Genomic DNA, 18524 nt, shown 5'->3' with positions numbered 1-18524 from the left:
TGCCCTGACCGGGAATTGATCAGTGTATGACCTCCTGGCTCATGGGTTGATGCTCAACCAGAGCCTCACCTCCCAGGCACCAATTGTCTTATACAAATCCACAAGCCCTTTTAGTCAAAACCCATAAATATCCTGAAAATTTAAAGTTGTTTTTATAAATTTTGGTGTTAAAATCCATTTGACAGCAAAACCTGACCTAATGGGAGGCCTTGGCCTTAAGTTATCCCACTTAGTATGACTATTCATTTGTTTCAATGAAGAACTATTTTTGTGATTGATTATGGATGCTGACCCTGAGGAGTATTCTATAATTCACAGATTGTGTGTGTCACACACACACACACACACACACACATTACAATGAAACACCATATGTCAATAAAAATTAACCAAAAAGGTTAAAACTACATGCAGTAACATATATAAATCTTACAAATATAACACTGAGCAAATAAAGCTGAATACACAATACACACATGTGTTGACATTTATATCATGTTTAAAATTAGACAAAACCAACCTATGCTGTCAGAGTAGCAGTGATGGAGAAATTATCTGCAGGGGACACAAAGAGGGCTCTGGGATCCTAATAATTTTTTCCTGCTAATGTTTGATTTCTTGGCCTGAGTGATGGTTCTACATTGGTATAATAACTGTGGTAATTTGTCAGGCTGTTTACCCATGAGCTATACATTTTCTGTATGTGGTTTACTCTTCAGTTTAAAAAATTGGGGGATCAGATTATCCAAAACATATAGAACTTGCCGTACATGCAAAAATACAAACTAAATGATGAACACTTACAAAGAGGCTACGGGCCATGAGAAATTATGAAGCAGAATGATGTAGCTTAATCTGATTTTCAAGAAATGATAAAGGTCACAAAAGATCCACCTCAAAAATGGAAATGCTGAATCATGATAAAGAACTCATAGATTCTATAAAGTTGAACTGCACTACATATTCATGGAAAATGGTATACCTGCAGAAGACTGAAAAGCATAGGCAGTCAATAGTCTATGTGCTATAAATGAAATGAGTAAATAATATATCCTATAGTGTCAATGATGGAATGACACTGTCAGGTCTATAAGAAGTATCCATAGCAAACCAAAGCACCAATGTACCTTGTAGATACCATTTCTGGTTCACCCGACAATATCTAGGTAAAATTTGTTACGTGCCTGTCTTCCTAACCCTCCATTATTCATCTTGTAGTCCTAGGACTTACCACACTGATATATAAAAGGCGGTCAATAGCTCTAACCGGTTTATCTCGGTGGATAGAGCGTCGGCCTGCGGACTGAAGGGTCCCAGGTTCGATTCCGGTCAAGGGCATGTACCTTGGTTGCGGGCACATCCCCGGTGGGAGGTGTGCAGGAGGCAGCTGATCAATGTTTCTCTGTCATGTTTCTCTCTCATCGATGTTTCTAACTCTCTATCCCTCTCCCTTCCTCTCTGTAAAAAAATCAATAAAATAAAATTTAAAAAATAAAATAAAATAAAAATTAAAAAATAAAAAAAATAAAAGGGGGTCAATAAATACTTTGGGATAACTATAATTTAGAATGAGTTACTATTGGACACACATCAGTCCAAAGCTGCATAAAAAAATAGCCTCAGAGGCCAAGATGGCGGCGGAGGTGAACGGCTGATCTGCTGCCTCACATGGCAGTTTTGGAAAAACAACTAAAGATGGACTGGTGAGCGCGGCGACTCCTGCTCGCGTCTCCCCAGACCGGGCGGCGGCTCCTCTCAGCCAGCACCGCAGCCGGGGCCATGAGCTCGTGGGCGCCGCGGCAGCTGCTGTGGCGGCGGCCGCGGACTCGGCGCGGCGGCTCTCGGTGAAGGAAGAGACCATCTTTCTGCGAGACGGGCCCACCCGCGTCACCGACCTGGCCCAGCTCCCCACTGAGATCCTCGGGGGGGCCCCGGAGACCGCCAACACCGACTTAGAGGATTCTTAAGACTTCCTGTCTTACACTCAAGTCCTCTAGCCATTTTGAGAGAGGAGGACCAAGAAGGCAGCAGAGTCAAACAAAGGAACTTCGCGCACAGCAATTTCAAAGTTAAACAAAGGAACTTCGCCGCGCACAGAGCGTCTGCCACCCAGAACCACAGGAGAGCTGGCTGAATGGTGGATTTACAGCTAAGAGAGAAGAGGAAAGAGCGAACTCTGGAGGAGCTGAGGTGCGGAGGCGCGTGGGTCGGGGGAAGGGACTTGTGGCTTTTGTTCCAACCCTAGGGGAGATTAGCTCCCCAGACGCCTGCGGGAAGAGGCTGGACTCTCGGCCTTCCTGTCGGAGAGTGGGAGTGACTTCCTTGTGGAGGTGCGCCCAGCAATCAGTGTTTGCTGCGCTGGAGTGCGGAATGAGGGGGCTTGGAAACGTGGAAAACAGAAAAAGCAGACTTGCAGCCAGTGCGGTTCGCCTCGCCATGGCCTGGTGGCGCCCTGAGGCCCCGCCCCGCCCTGAGACCCGCCCCGCCCTGGGACCCGCCCCGCTCGTTTTGCAGGTCCGCCCCGCACGTCTTGCAGGCACACCTGGGCTCCAAGCAACGGCTTTTGCATGTGGGTGGCCTGCCCTATGGCAGCTTGACCAGATAAACTGCGGTTCTAGCTGGACTGCTCTAGGGACGCTCAGACAGGAGGAGGAAACTGCAGTTTTTGCCGTAAGTCCTGCTGAGTGGTCTCAGGTAGTAGCTGACCTACACACCATTGGAGACCCAGAAACGAGGGCATCTACTGGTCGGTGTGAGATGACACCAGATTTCAACCACTCGCATAAAGGACACATTCCAGAGGCAGAATCAATGAGCGCCAAAGCCTTGCTGCACCAAGACCCGGCCCATAAATCTGTCTCCTACACAGCAACTCTTCCTTTATAGACACAGAGGATCTGCACGGCCAATTGGCCTGGAGGACAATTCCTCCCAGCGACACCAACAACAATCAAGACTTAACTATACAAAGGAAGACCAAGATGGAGGCATAGGGCGGAAGCCTGATTGCTGCCTACCACAACAATTTTGAGTCTACGACGGGAGAGCGGAGCAGACACCATCCAGAACCACCGGAGGGCTGACTGAGCAGATGCTCTACAACTAGAATAAAAGAGAGGGGTACTCGGGATGATGCTGATGCCGGTGACTCAAAGATCACACTATAAGAACTACGGCTCAGACGACACAGTGGCGGCCTGGAACGTGCTCGGCGCAGTTCCCCCGGCGGTCTCCGGCTGAGGGGAAGGCCCCACTCGCTGCCGAGCACGGACAGACGAGCCCCTGGGAGACATGGGGTGGGAGACTCCGCGCTTGCTGACCTCCGAGTCCTTCAAGAATCTCAACGCCCCGGAAGCGGCCAGGTGCGCACGCTTGGTGACTGGCCACCGCTGCAGACCCAAGGGCCGACGCAGCCACCCCGGACCAGCCCGCTGCCGCGCACTGGGCACACCGGAGCTTCGCCGACCCCGCTGCCCAACGAGTTCTGCGGCGGCTGCCCTGGAGCTCTGAGAAAATGGCCGAAGGAATTACTGAGATGGAATTGACCAACAGGAAATGGGATCAAGAAGACGAAACCCCGCTGGGTCCCGGATCCGGGTGAAGCTGCGCGCCCCTGGGTCCGGGTGAGGCTGGGAACTGGGTCAGGGTGAGTCTGGCCCCGGGTCCGGGCGAGGCCGCGGGCCCCTGGATCCGGGTGAGCCTGGCGCCCCGGGTCCGGGCGAGGCCGCCGGCCCCTGGATCCGGGTGAGCCTGGGGCCCCGGGTCCGGGCGAGGCCGCGGGCCCCTGGATCCGGGTGAGCCTGGGGCCCCGGGTCCGGGCGAGGCCGCCGGCCCCTGGATCCGGGTGAGCCTGGGGCCCCGGGTCCGGGCGAGGCCGCCGGCCCCTGGATCCGGGTGAGCCTGGGGCCCCGGGTCCGGGCGAGGCTGCGGGCCCCTGGGTCCGGGTGAGGCTGGGAACTGGGTCAGGGTGAGTCTGGCCCCGGGTCCGGGCGAGGCCGCGGGCCCCTGGATCCGGGTGGGCCTGGGGCCCCGGGTCCGGGCGAGGCCGCCGGCCCCTGGACCCGGGTGGGCCTGGCGCCCCGGGTCCGGGCGAGGCCGCCGGCCCCTGGACCCGGGTGGGCCTGGCGCCCCGGGTCCGGGCGAGGCCACCGGCCCCTGGACCCGGGTGAGCCTGGGGCCCCGGGTCCGGGCGAGGCCGCCGGCCCCTGGACCCGGGTGAGCCTGGGGCCCCGGGTCCGGGCGAGGCCGCCGGCCCCTGGACCCGGGTGAGCCTGGGGCCCCGGGTCCGGGCGAGCCTGGGTCCCGGGTCCGGGTGAAGCCGTGCCCCCCCTGGGTCCGGCCGAGACCAAACCAGAGGGAGTCGGACCTGCATTATCACCATTTGTCCACCATCCAGAGCTGAGGGGTCAGTGCCGACACGAACTCATAAGGAACTGATGGACATTGATATTGGGTCACAAAAGAACTGTTGGTCCAGAAAGAAACTCACTACAGACTGATCTTTTGCCTGTCAGCATAACTATTATTGCCCGTCGCACATTCAATTCTTATAAGTACATCTCTAGTGACACATGATTTCGCTCATCTAGGGGAAATGATGAACAACATGGACTGATGAACAAGAACAGAACCAGAAACATGGAGGCACCGATCGGACTATCGGGCCTCAGAGGGAGGATAGGGGAGGGTGGGGGGAGAAGGGAGAGATCAATCAAAGGTCTTGTGTGCATGCATAAGAGCCTAACCAATGCTTAAGTTCAACAGGGGGTTGGGGCATCCATGGGGAGGGGTGTGGGATGGGAATGGGGGGATGAGGACAAATATGTGACACCTTAATCAATAAAGAAATAAAAAAAAAAAAAATAGCCTCACCTAGCATAGTGGCAAAAAGCAAAGTGAACTTATTTAAATTCACACATATGTAAGTTCAGATCCCAGGTATGACATGATTTTAAATCCCAGGTATCACTATGTGTCTCAATTTACTTATTTGGAAAAGGAGGACAGTACCTACACCTCACAGATTAAATGTAAAGATTAAATGCATGTCAGGTAGCATAATGCCTGGCTTAAAGAAAGTTATTTGAGTAACATAAGTTATCATTATTATTTTAGACCTAGAAGGTACCATCTAATCCAATACACAAGCTTTATTTATAAGGATGTTAACACCTGGAAATGAGTTCTAAACTGCCAAATGTCATACAATAGCTGGCCAGTGACAAAGCTCAGATTAATATCTAGAACTTAACACCCAGTCCAGTTCTCTTTTCTTACTCGATTATATCTATCTGAATAACACTGAAAAATCATTTATAGAGTGTGAAGGACTTTAACTAAAACTTTGAAGTTTTCAAGATTCATGAACACAGACTGCACCTGAGCGTAATGTAAAGGTACATACATTAACATCAACAGATGTTGAATTTATCCCCTATTTGACTATAAGACAGTTAGTTTTCTTTGGTGCCTAAAGGACACAATAATTTCCTAATCTTAGGGACTAGAACGAGTTCTATAATTTTCACATTTTAAAACCATATAAGAACAAAAAAATACCAAACTTAATAGCTCTATATTATGACCTACCTTTTCAAATTCAATAAAAGCATAACAGAGGGATTCTCCTGTCTTCCAATCTCGAATAACTTCACAACTGAAAGAAAGTTTGGGAGAAGTGACTTGTTAAAAAAGCATTCACTCTCACACTTCATAAGTGAAGAACAAAATAAGACAGTTATTAAAAGACAAAGTTAAATTTTCCAATAACAATTTTTTAACTAGTTCACCAGCCTAGGAATCACATTATCTAATTCTACTCTAAATGCCCTATATAGGCCTGCAGCCCTAAATTCCCAAAGAACTGAAGGAAGAATAAGATAAAAATATTTAATTTGCCTGTAGCAAAAGTAAACTACTGCTAAAAAGTTTTTAAAATCATAATTCATTTCTAGTCCCCATATGTAGATAAATTATAGAATATCTAATGTTACTGTTAGAATAATGTATGCACATTCATACATATATAGCACATGTTTAGTAAGTTTATGCTTTGGAGTTTTTGAATTTTAATATAAACCAAGCTCAAATTTAACCTCACAAGTATAGCTAGTCTACAGAAGTAATCCACCTTAACACCCAAGAGAAAGGGCCAATAAGGTTGAGCTGAAAACGACTGGCTTGTCCTTTTCCTGACATATCCTAAATCTCATTTTATATTAAATGAAACAAGAAAATAAAACATTGTGAGAAAAAGGAAAAGTAATCACATTAAAGAAAATAGTTCAGCTGTTACAGTAGTTACATACAGATTAAAATATAAATATTAAACAATGACCTAACCAAAATTATGACATAACCAAAGTAGTTGGAAGAAAGAATGACCATGGGAAGTTAGTAATAGAGTTAAAATCCCCATCTTGCTTAGCAGGAAGTCAGCATATGTCTAAAATTGAAAAATAAAAAGCAGCAGCATAGGAATATTTTTTATAAATATGATATATTGTAAGTAGGTGAAGGAACAAAGTTGGGTAGTCATTTACAGAAAGATTTTTATTTCAACAGGAAGAATTAAGAATGGCTTCATGGGAGAAAACAATGAAATGTAATTCTAAACATAATAATAATAATTTTTTAAAATTGATTTTAGAGAGAGAGAAACATCGCTGTGAGAGAAAAACATCAATTGGTTGCCTCCTGTACGCATCTAACTGGGATCTAACCTGCAATCTTTTGGTGTATGGGTTCCAACCAACTGAGCCACCCTGCCAGGGCCATAAAATAATACTTTATAATTAATTATAAAATATTTCCCTTTCTCACAGGAATACTAACTTAGTAGACTTTTGCATTAACAATGCAGAGGAAATTAGCCAAAAGAAATATTTGGGAAAATTTAGATTCAAATTAATTTTGATACAGATTGCTGGTAATTCTAAGGAGAATATAAATGAGATAAAACGTTTTCAATACTAGATTTAAACTGTTCCATCCACCTTATGTGAAAATGTGTTAGAAAAACATTCAATTATATATATATATATATATATATATATATATATATATATATATATACATACACATACACACACACACACACACACGCTGAGTGGCCAGATTATTATGATCTCTGAACACGTAATAATCTGGCCACTCAGTGTATATGTGTGTGTGTGTATGTGTATTGGAGGCTCGGTGCATGAATTCGTGCATGGGTGGGGTCCGGCCAGCCTGGCCATGGGGAGGGGACATGGGCGGTTGGCTGGCCTGCCTGCTGGTTGAACTCCTGGTCGAGGGGACAATTTGCATATTAGCCATTTATTATATAGGATATACACTGAGTGGCCAGATTATTATGGGTTCAGAGATCATAATAATCTGGCCACTCAGTGTGTGTGTGTGTGTGTGTGTGTGTAATATATATATATATATATATATATATATATATGTATATATTATTTTTTTAATATATTTTATTTATTTTTCACAGAGAGGAAGGGAGAGGGAGAGAGAGTTAGAAACGTCGATGAGAGAGAAACATCAATCAGCTGCCTCCTGCACACCCCCTACTGGGGATGTGCCCGCAACCAAGGTACATGCTCTTGACTGGAATCGAACCTGGGACCCTTGAGTCCGCAGGCCGACGCTCTATCCACTGAGCCAAACCAGCTAGGGCTATATGTATATATTCTTATACAGTGTATACTTATACACATATACATACATTATTTTTCTTCCCTTTGTCCCAAAGATTCAACTGTAAAACTCACCTGTACAAAATTCACCTAGATTCATAGTTTCATCAGAAATATGTCATTAGAAAGCCACAAATTAATATCTAGTTTTCCTAAAATCTTTCACTAATTCTAGAGATTACCTTCTTATTGGTCCAAATCTTGAGAATATTATCTCCAAATCCTCATCTGTGGTCACTGGATTCAATTTACACACAAACAGGACATTTTCTGGAGGTTTAATATCTGCATCAGGTAAGTCTCCCACCTAAATTATAAACAAACAAAAATATAAATCAATTCCTTTATTTATTTTCCATTCTAAGAACTCTATCCACATCAAAATGCCAATTTTCCTAAAACATCTAAATTATAAACTGCAGGTTCAGAAAAAGAAATCTAAGTAAGAACTCAAAATTCATTACTGATAATTCTTAAAATAATAATCCATTTTGTGAAAGTGAAATTCAAAAAGGTTAAATAACTAACTTGCCCAAAGCCACACAGTGATAAGCAACTGAGTTGGGATTTGACTCCAAGTTTATCAGGGTTTTATCTTCACTTTTTCCTATTTGATATATTAAAACAGAATTTATGTAAAGTATATCTAAGTTATGAAACATAAACATAAAAAACAGCTATGATGACAATAGCTAAGAACTAAAATGTCTCCTGATCCTGTTATCCCTCTGCCTCTCTTACCAGATATAATGAATATCCTGCTTCTTGGTTTTCCTTTTTGGCCATCCCCTTGCATATCTTTAGAGTTTTACCATATAGGTATGTATTCCTGAGCAATATATTATTTAGTTTTGCTTGATTTAAAACTTTTGAAAAATATTATCTTATTGAATCTAGCCTTACATGATTAGTAATACCAGTTCTTTCCACATTATTGTTCAATATGAACAGCAATAATTTCTGAATAGTGTTTCTAGCTTTTCACTCTCACCCTCACTATCATCTTCTCCTTCAGTCACATTGAGTCAACTTCACAGTCCACCACTGCACTGAGCAGAGCATTCCACTTCTCACTGAAGAAGCAGTGAGGGCAACAGTGAGAGAAAACCATGATGGGGTTGGTTTCATTGTGGGAAAATAATTTTCCCATGGCCTTTAGATGGGGAAAACAATATTCCTTCATTCAAAAACTCTCAGAGATGATTTCTCATAAGATTATCACATAAAGCATTTCCTCTTCAATAAACATGCTAAAACAAAAAGAAATCATGAAAATCAGAAACAGCAAGAAGAAACACCACCAGAAAGATCTGCTCAGTGTCTTCAAAGCCTATAAAAGACAAGCACCACCTATGTCCAGTAAGAAGTATCACAGCACATATGGGGAAGAGCAAATCAGTAAAATCGCCAAAAGCACCTACAGTGCAGAAATATCACAACTCAAGGAAGCACAAATAAAAAATTTTAATGTTAGTAAAATACTTACAATACTACTTGTCAAAGATAACAAGGAAATTTAAAATACTCTTAACAGTTATGAAGTTCAAAACACTGGTTGATAATGCAAAACACTAGTTGAATTATCATTATATTACTTACACACAAATAAGTAAGAGAAACTGATGTGCTTAGAAAATAGAATAGCGGGGACCAAAAAGGACAGGCTCATGTATTAGAATGGTTAAAATCCAAAACACTGACACCACCACATGCTGGAAATGAGACAGAGCAACAGGAACTCTCATTTATTGCTAGTTTGGCAGTTTCTCACAAAGCTAAACCATACAACCCAGCAATTGCACTCCTAAGTATTTATCAAAATGACTTAAAAAATGTCCACACAAAAATACACACACAAATGTTTACAGCAGCTTTATTCATACTTGCTAGAACTTAGAAGCAACCAGTATTTTAATAGGTAAATAGATAAACTATAGTACACTAACAATCAAAAGACATGGAAGAACCTTAAACACATAATGCTAAATGAAAGAAGCCAGTCTGAAAGTAACATACTGTATGATTCCAATTACATGACATTCTGAAGAAAGGCAAAAATGATGCAGTCAAAAAAGATCGGTAGTTATCAAAGTTTGTGGGAGATAGGGATGAAGAGGTGGAACGAAGATGATTTAGGGGAGTAATGAAACTATTCAGTGTGATACTATAATGGTGGATACATGGCATCTGTCAAAATCCACAGAATATACAAAGAGTTCATCCTAAAGTAAATTATAGACTTTAGTTAATAATAATGGGCTTTATACTAATACATAAGTTCCACAAAGGCAAAACTTTTTTTCACTGATGTATCCCATAAAACACAAAGATATGCATCACCCTTCTGGGCTTGACAGGTTTTGAAAGCTGGATTCTAGACTGAGGAGGGGTGGGGAGGGGCAGAGCTATAAAGAATATTACCGAAATAACTGACAAGATCGGAGCATGAACTGCAATTTCTATCAATATTTAATTTCCTGATTTCAATAACTGTACAGTGAATATGTAGAATAATATTGTTGCTCTCAGGAAATACGTAGTGATGTAGGAGGTAAAGAGGGAAGTTTGCAATTTAATTTCAAATGGTCCAGAAAAAATAGTAAGTGCATGTACATACATCATCAGAAACATAAAAAAGGAGAGAACAGAGAGAGAGAGGAGAGGAGGGAGAGGAGAGGAAGAGGAGAGAGAATGATCAGGCAGATGTGGCAAATTTAAAAATTGGTAAGTCTGGGTAAAAAGTATATAGAAGTTCTCCACACTATTTTTTTTGTAAATTTTCCATAAATTTAAAATTATCTGCAAATAAAAAATTTTAAAAAACACATTAGCCCATTTTCTTCAGGCATGAACTTCTTATACTTTTGCTGCTGAAAATTCTGATGATAAACTAATGTTCTTTCCCTTATATGTCACTTACTCTTGTTGCCCAGTTTTTATTATTTTTTCTTATAATTTGACTTGGTGTTGATTGTTCTGGGTCAATGTTCTCTGATACTGTGTGCTCATTAAAATGTATTATTTTCAATTTTTTTTAATTCAATAAAGTTATTACTGAATTATAGTCTTTAATACTTATTCCTTCAGACTGATGATGCTATATGAATTTTACAATAGACTATGAGCCCTGGCCGGGTGGCTCAGTTGGTTGGAGCATCGTCCCATGTACCAAAAGGTTTTGGATGATTCCTGGTCAGGGCACAAATCTAGGTTTCTGGTTCGATCCTGATCAGGGCCGAGGCAAGCATATCGATGTTTCTCTCTTTCTCTCAGTTCTACCCAGGTTTATTTTATCCTGTAACTACTATTCTAATGTTTAATCTCAATACTTGAGTTGTACAAAAAATTATTTGTTAATATACATAAAATTTAATCCAAGAAACACTCTTTTAAAATGATGAGTATAACAATTAAAATCCATAAATATTTGTAAGTTGGATATCCATTCCCCATTTTTTAAAAAGGCACTTGGCACTTTATTAATAGTGGAATCAAATTTGTTTACTTTCATGTATTATTATTTTATACAAAATCTAATCCAGAAAAATACTCTTAGCTAAATTTTTATATTTTAAGACTATCAAAAAGCCAGAAGTAGATAAACCAACAGTAAGTATGTATTAAATATATTATTGAACAACTATTTGAACAAAGAAAATTACTTACCATTTCTAATAAAATAGCTTGAGTTTTGGCCTCTTTTTCTGCCTTTATTTCTTCTACTTCTTCAGCTGATCTTCCTTTGAAATCATCAATTTCTTCATCTGCTCCTATTCGACCACTCTGTAAGACAAAAGTTTATCTTATACTAGTATATGTGTATATATAATTTTAAAAAAACAGAAAAATCTGGGTCATTATGCTTTATTCTTAGTTCCATCAAATGCATTAGAATAGATTAACTTCATTTGTTTCACATATGTGAAACTTACCTCTGAAAATTGATGTAAATTAATTCAATAATATTAGCCAGACTAATCTTCTAATTTATTACCTCAAAATAAACATTTACATAGAAACTATCTGTATCCAACTAAGTGTTGAATGCAGAAGACAAATGATGTTAGAAACTAAGCATCAAATCCAATTATAAAGATAAAGTTAGCTTTAAGGGAAGTCTCATAAGCAGAAATTTATACTTTAAAATATCTGAGGAAAAAGTGTGCATTATTCCACAGAAATTTCTGGGTTCTAGCCTGGCTTCAGAGTATGTCCCAGCTGAAAAATTATTTTAAAGGATGATAGTTTAATTTAGCCTACAATTCTTGAAATTTTAGTTAGGATATTAAAAAAACACACAAACATTTTCCCAAAGTAATCATATAAGCTTCCAGAACTAAGGCTCTTCTGGTGGAACAGAAACTGAAGAAAGGATATTATGATAAAAACATAGCTAGAAAAATGAATTGCCTCCATAGGAAAGAAAAAGAACTTTACACTTATCCTAAAATAATTGATCAAGCAAGATAGGCATTCTGAAGAAATGTTTTAATAGGCTAAAAAGCAAAAGCTATGCAAAGCATTAATATTCATGGACATTCAATCACAAGAGGACTCAACTTACATCTAGTTGTTCCCTAGTAGGTTCTGGTGATCGATCAGGAATTAATAAATCCGGAGGGTCATCAAATGGATCATCTAAAATCACTGTATGATTAATCCTTACAAAATAAATCCATGTCAAATGTTAACGTTACATTGCTTCAGAATCTATGTTTTACTTTTTGCAAATATTTTAACAAATGTCTATGTATCCCTAAAGCCAAAAAACTATAAGCTCCTAAAAATTTTACTGCACCAGGATGGTACTAGAGTACACTGTCACAATTAGTGTTACTGTTTTTGATTGTTTGATATTATATTTATTACTATGCATTACTCTAAAATAATGTCTAATTCTTAGTACTTTTGCCACATTTCTCAATAATCTGCATTTTTAAATACTAAATTAAAGGCTTAATAATTCCTCCCAGCATATGCAATTATAAATAATTAATACAAGTGTAAAAACATAAAAGTGTAAAAACATAAATATTCTTATAGTCTTATATTAATTCACATTTATTCAAAGAAGTCTTTCACATAGCATCACCACTACCATGTCAAACATCACAGTATTAAAACATTCTAGTACATTCAGATAGTAAATTGTAACCACACCTGATATCTTGATATGGTACAAAATCCTTGTCAACAAAGGTCTCATTAATTTTCTTAATTATGTCCATGCCTTCTGTCACCTCACCAAACACTGTATGAACACCATCAAGGTAATCTAGATTATCTCCTGTAGTAATAAGAAACTATAAAGAAAAACAAAGAACACAAATGCATATATATTGATAAGTAGTTATACATATAAATAGATATCCAATCACATGCTTACAATAATTCAAACTGAAATTAGTTAACAGACTGACAAAAAATACACAAAAGATTCCACATTAACTGCATGGATTCTTACCCACTTGTTACTAGTACTAAAATGCCAACACATACGTAGATGTTGCTCTGATTGTTTAAAATACTTGGCCAAAGCAAGGCTCAGTTTCTTCACATGTAAACTGTGAGGGGAAAAAGCACCCTCCCCAAAGGGGGTTTCAGTGAGTATTAAAGCAAGCAAAGACTGAAAAGTGCTCAACATGGCCTGTTTTGAAATAAGTAATAAATACAGAAAGGAAACGGGCCACAATGTTATCGCAGTCTTGGCCTTCCTCTGCTGCTGTTAGGGTTCAAAATATCTGGAGAAGGCCTGCTGTAAATTAATCAAGAGACTAGAAATATCATATAAATTTGTAATCCATGGGGGAGCCAGAGGAGCTTAGCTATAGGAACCAAGTTCTGTCTGTCTCAGGACCCCCTGGCTCTTTATTAACACCATTGTCCTAAAGCAAAGTAGATACACATATCAAAGGCCAAGGTTTAGTATCCAGAGGCATTGTTGGATTGGGAGAACTATGGTGGGATTGGGGGTAATGTTATTTTCTTCTTTGTACTTTTCAGTGTTTTCTAAATTTCTCACAATGGACATGCCTTGCATTTAAAAGAACAAAATATATAATTTTTTCTTTTTTGTGTGATGTCATATCATTTTTGTTATAAAGAGAAAAGAGTGTAATATTTTTCCTTTAACAAATATCTTTGATTGAAATGTTCTCCTTCCTGGGTAATTCTAACTTGGTAGGATCCTTACAGGCCCTCATTTTAAAGCACAACTCATCTTTTCACCCACTTCCTAACCTGAGATCCATGCTGATCACTGCCATTGTTCACCATGGACACAGTGCCTTTCTTCTTGTGCTTAATTCTTGGCACTTTTTCTGCATCAAAAAACCTTGCTTGATCACCATACAGTTGACTGAAAATACATACAATAAGGTAATAAAATATAAGTATTCTCACCATGAAATATAGAAGTACTAGTAACATATACGGTTGCCATTTCTTTATAGAAATATCAGTATGATTCAAAATATTCCTCACTTCCAGCGGTTGCCAACCAGTGGTCTGTAAGGTCCGAAAGGTTGGAGACCGCTGCAGGAACTTGGAAAAAATCTAATTTGAACCATATTTTAAAATGCAGATTGAAATATGCTGGTTAAATGCTATAAAGAGGCAATTCTATTTTACTCATTTAAAAATAAAAGAACTTACCCAAAAATGGACTCTCCTCCACGGCCAGTCCCTGTAGGATCACCAGTTTGGATGATAAAATCCCTCTATAATATATAGGATATTTTATTAATTCACATAATTTGCTAGATGGTTCCAATAACAAAGAACATGACTAATATCCACCAACTCACCTGTACATTGTGAATAAGGCAATAATTGTAATATTTTACTTTGCACAACTTCAGGAAATTCAAACAGGCTGAAAGAAAACAAATAATAAATGTATCACAGTAGTTCACAAATACACTTTAAGCAAGTAAAAGCACAGTTAGTATAATTTAATTTCTAAATTACTATACAAAACCTCCCCCCCAAATGGTCAAATATCCAAAGCCATAAAAAAAGGCAGTGAACTTAAAAAAGAGCAATATATTTTAAATTATCTTTTTATTCTCTTTTTCTTAGGGTTTCTTGGGCAGGTGAGCTAATGCAGGAAACTGACACATCTGAGATAAGCAATCATTTATTAACTGATTTTATAAGAGAAAAAAAGAAAAATTAGTTACAATACTGGCCATATCTGAAAATACCATTTCTGCCACTTACATGGTAAAATAGTAAAATGTGGGCTAAAAAAATGCCACAAGAGTTCAAAAGAGGGATTGTTTCCGGCTAGAGAAATTAGAAGACCTCGTGGAGGCTTTTAAAAGAAGTGGATTGGCAGAAAACAAAGAATGTACAACATGTACAATGTTACAGCCTATAAAATAAAACCCTAATATGCAAATCAACCGAACAGCAAACGACAGGTCACTATGACGTGCAATGACCACCAGGGGGCAGATGCTCAATACAGGACTGCCCTCTGGTGGTCAGTGTGCTCAGCCAGAGCCAGACTCATGTATCTTTTAATATACAAATCGAAGTGATTACAGATTAAATAAACCCCACATTAAGGATTTATTACAAAAAATCCAATGGAGGGGGATGTATAAATGAAACAATATTGGTAACGTATTGACAACTGTTAAATGAAGATGGTCATTGGCGCATGAGGGATCATTTACATGATTCTACTTCTGTATATGTCTTAAGTTTTTTATAATAAAAAGTAAAAAAGTAAAGAAAAAAAGGGAGAGGGGAAAAGGAGGAAGAAAAATAAATCTGGATATGTTTACTATGATTGATAAGTAGTTATACATATAAATAGATATCCAATCACATGCTTACAAATACATATAAACAGAGTTGGCTTATGTTTTTAGTGTTCGAAGTATCTTTGCAGAACCCACGCTTGTCTGTTCTGTATATGTTAATTAGGTGGAGTAAGCCTATCTCTCCTTAGTTCCTCATTTGCCAGGTGCTGCTCCAGGTGAAAATTGGCAACCAAACTCAAAGGAAAGCAAAACCAAAATATGACAAATACAATTCCCTATAACATCCTTTGATTCCCCTGGATCCCACCATCCTTATAGCCAAGCTTACTCCAGTAACACAAGACAATCAATTATTTTCTTTCAGCCAGTTCGAGTTGAATTTCTAACACTTGCACAAAAAGTCCTAATACAACACACGTATATGGATTAGTCAATATAATGAACCTTCAATGTGTGACCTCAAAGTGTCAGGCATTGCACGAGGTGTTCAGGATAAAGAGATTATTACGGCACAGTCCCTGCTCTCTTGGAGTTTATATTCTTTTGTTTTGTTTTGTTAATCCTCATCCTCGGGTATTTTTTCCATTGATTTTAGAGAGAGTGGATGGGAGGGGAAGAAACAGAGAAAGAGAAACATTGAAGTGAGAGAGACACATCAACTGGTTGCCTCTTGCACACGTCTCACATGTTCCAACCCGGGATCAGGCCTGCAGCGAGGTACATGCCCTTTACCAGAATTGAACACCCCAACCTTCAGTCTGAGGGCCGGTGCTCTAACCACTGAGAAAAACCGGCGAGGGCAGAGTTTATATTCTGAGAGGAGACAAGACTTGCAAATAACTCCAGGACAACAGATAAATATTTTAACAAAATCTGTGTGGTGTGATTTATAAAAGACTCGAGACAGAGCAGAAGAAGCAGATCTAACTCTGCTTAGGGACAATGGAGAGACAGTACAGATCATACTTGACCTGAGCTCTGAACAAGAAGCAGGAAGTCTGCCAAAAGGACAACAGAGGAGAGAATGTGGGGTTGAGGCAACAGGATGAGAGGCATGGGTATATGGTTGAGTACTTAGTGGTGGGGGTGGGGGAGACAGCTGAGTGTGGGAGTTCCATCCTCTTCGGTAGACTCTGCATTCCATGGGGGCAGGATCCTGACTGTAATAATCTCCCCGGGCCTCCAGATGGCCCTTATTCTGATGCATTCTCCACACTGCTGCCTATGACCTTCCTAAAACAAGTGTGCCAGGCCTCAATCCTGTTTTTAAAACCTTCGACAACTCTGGCCATCGGCAGGGCTCACAAGACCATTCACGATCCCACGTATACCACCAGACTCGCCGTCTGCCGTTCCCTGTCACATACCATTCCTTCAAGCCACGCCAGACTACTTGCTGTTTCCAGGAAATGCCAAACGAACTCAAAGAAAACCTTCATCTCCACCCATCTTTGAAAGGGCGAGTGCAAGTGTTCTGCACTCTTTGCTTGCTTCACTCCTCCCCGCCCCCAACCAGAAAGAATTACTCTGGTTTCCATAGCAACTCACACAATCCTCCTCTACACTTAAAAGTTCAATGGGTTCCAGCGTAGATCGCCCCCCACCCCCACCCCCACCCCCACTAGAAAATTACACCCTCACGGGAAGGCGCGCATCCCAAGGCTGGGCAAACTCTTGCCTAGGAGGCGATCAATGAGTGTTCACTGAGGCTCCGGGCTACACCTCCGGACAGCCCTTCCGCCATCCAGGCAGGAAGTCCACGCCCCTGAGCGGAGCACACCCTCGCTGCTTTCACCGGGACTTACAGATTACACACCCAGGAGGACTGGCTGTGCTCCTGTCACCAGCAAAGCGCAGTAAAGCCGCTAAAACTTTGTGGGCACTGGGTATGCCCCCCCCCCCTGGACACGCCACACACACACACACACACACACACACACGCATTGAAAGACCACAAGCACCCGCCCCCCGACTGGCCAGCACCAGACAGGGCAGAAGGGCTGCGCCTCCTAAAAACTTCTCTAACCAAGGCCCGCTCATCAGAGCCGGGTCGCGGGCACCAGCAACCCAGACGCGGCGACGTCGGGGTCCGGGCGGCAAAGGGAGCGTGGAGAAAGGACACCGCCGCCCGGCGAGCGGCGAGCGGGGCGGGCCTCACCGCGCGGCCGCTCCTCGGTGTACAGGTCGATGACGACGTCGCCCAGCGTGGTCTCCAGCAGAACCGCCATGGCGCCCGCTCCTCCCCCCGCAGCCAGCCCCGCGGTGACGAGCGCAGGGCGCGTCGTCCACGCCACGCGTCACCCTCGGCGCGACGCCTTTTGACGTCATCCGCTCGGCGACACCGCCCCCTTCGGGCGGCGCTGGAGGCCTGCCCCTCCCGTGGGGCCCGCCCCCGGCGCGGCCCTTTTTGAAAAATCTTGGCCGGGGCGGAATCCTGTCCCTCAAAAGGGCCTCGGTGAAGGATGTGGTGTCCTATTGATGTCCATCTCCAGAACGGGGCGGGCCTCCGAGCCACCCTTTCCTGCCCCTCTGGCCGCCCCCGTCGTAGCCGAGGGCCACGGCGCGGCGCCACCTACTTCCGCGTTCCGGTAGGGGCCGACGACTCGGGATTTCCTAATCAGTGTCAGGTTGTCGCTCTGAATAAAAAAACTTGAGGCCTTAAACGTACAGTTTGCTACCCAGAAAGATGCTTAACAGGAAGTTCTGTCCTGTCGGATCGTGTCTATGTCGGAGACTACCCTTGTTACAGCAGCAGATGGTGGGTCCTTAGCGCCACAAGCTGAAAACGCGGGCTTCACGGCCGGCCGGGGTGGCTCAGTGGCTGCGCATAAACTTATGAATCCGGAGATCTCGATTCCCAAACGGCACGTGCCGGGTGGGCTGGACCCTTAGGGGGTGTGCAGGAGGCAGCCAATCAATGAATTCTCTCTCATCATTTATGTTTCTATCTCCCTCTCCCTCTCCCTTCCTCTCTGAAATCAATAAAAATATATATTTTGGGAGAAAAAAACAACACGTAGGCTTCAGCCCCAAATCTCTACTGATTTTGTCAATAATC

The 18524-nt window shown here is 41.8% G+C and overlaps 1 protein-coding gene across 2 annotated transcripts in view; it reads right to left on the bottom strand.

Moving 5' to 3' along the window:
• The window catches only part of PPIL4 (peptidylprolyl isomerase like 4), a 35622-nt gene extending 17369 nt beyond the window's left edge, over positions 1–18253 (bottom strand). Inside the window, exons 1-9 of one of the 2 annotated variants that reach the window (XM_079780402.1) lie at positions 17625–18253; positions 14501–14568; positions 14349–14413; positions 13935–14052; positions 12855–12997; positions 12259–12355; positions 11361–11477; positions 7877–8001; positions 5590–5656 (exon numbers count right to left, since the gene is read on the bottom strand). In XM_079780402.1, coding sequence (XP_079636528.1) covers positions 5590–5656; positions 7877–8001; positions 11361–11477; positions 12259–12355; positions 12855–12997; positions 13935–14052; positions 14349–14413; positions 14501–14568; positions 17625–17694 — 870 coding nt within the window. In that variant the 5' untranslated portion in view covers positions 17695–18253. Of the gene's footprint in view, positions 1–5589; positions 5657–7876; positions 8002–11360; positions 11478–12258; positions 12356–12854; positions 12998–13934; positions 14053–14348; positions 14414–14500; positions 14569–17107; positions 17397–17624 lie in introns of those variants that run through there. The other variant, XM_079780403.1, reaches the window with a different exon arrangement.
• Positions 18254–18524: the final 271 nt, after the last annotated feature.

The sequence above is a fragment of the Cnephaeus nilssonii genome (genome assembly GCF_951640355.1).
Source record: "Cnephaeus nilssonii genome assembly, chromosome: 9".
Taxonomy (NCBI): Eukaryota; Metazoa; Chordata; class Mammalia; order Chiroptera; family Vespertilionidae; genus Cnephaeus; species Cnephaeus nilssonii.
This window is presented reverse-complemented; position numbering and strand designations above follow the sequence as displayed.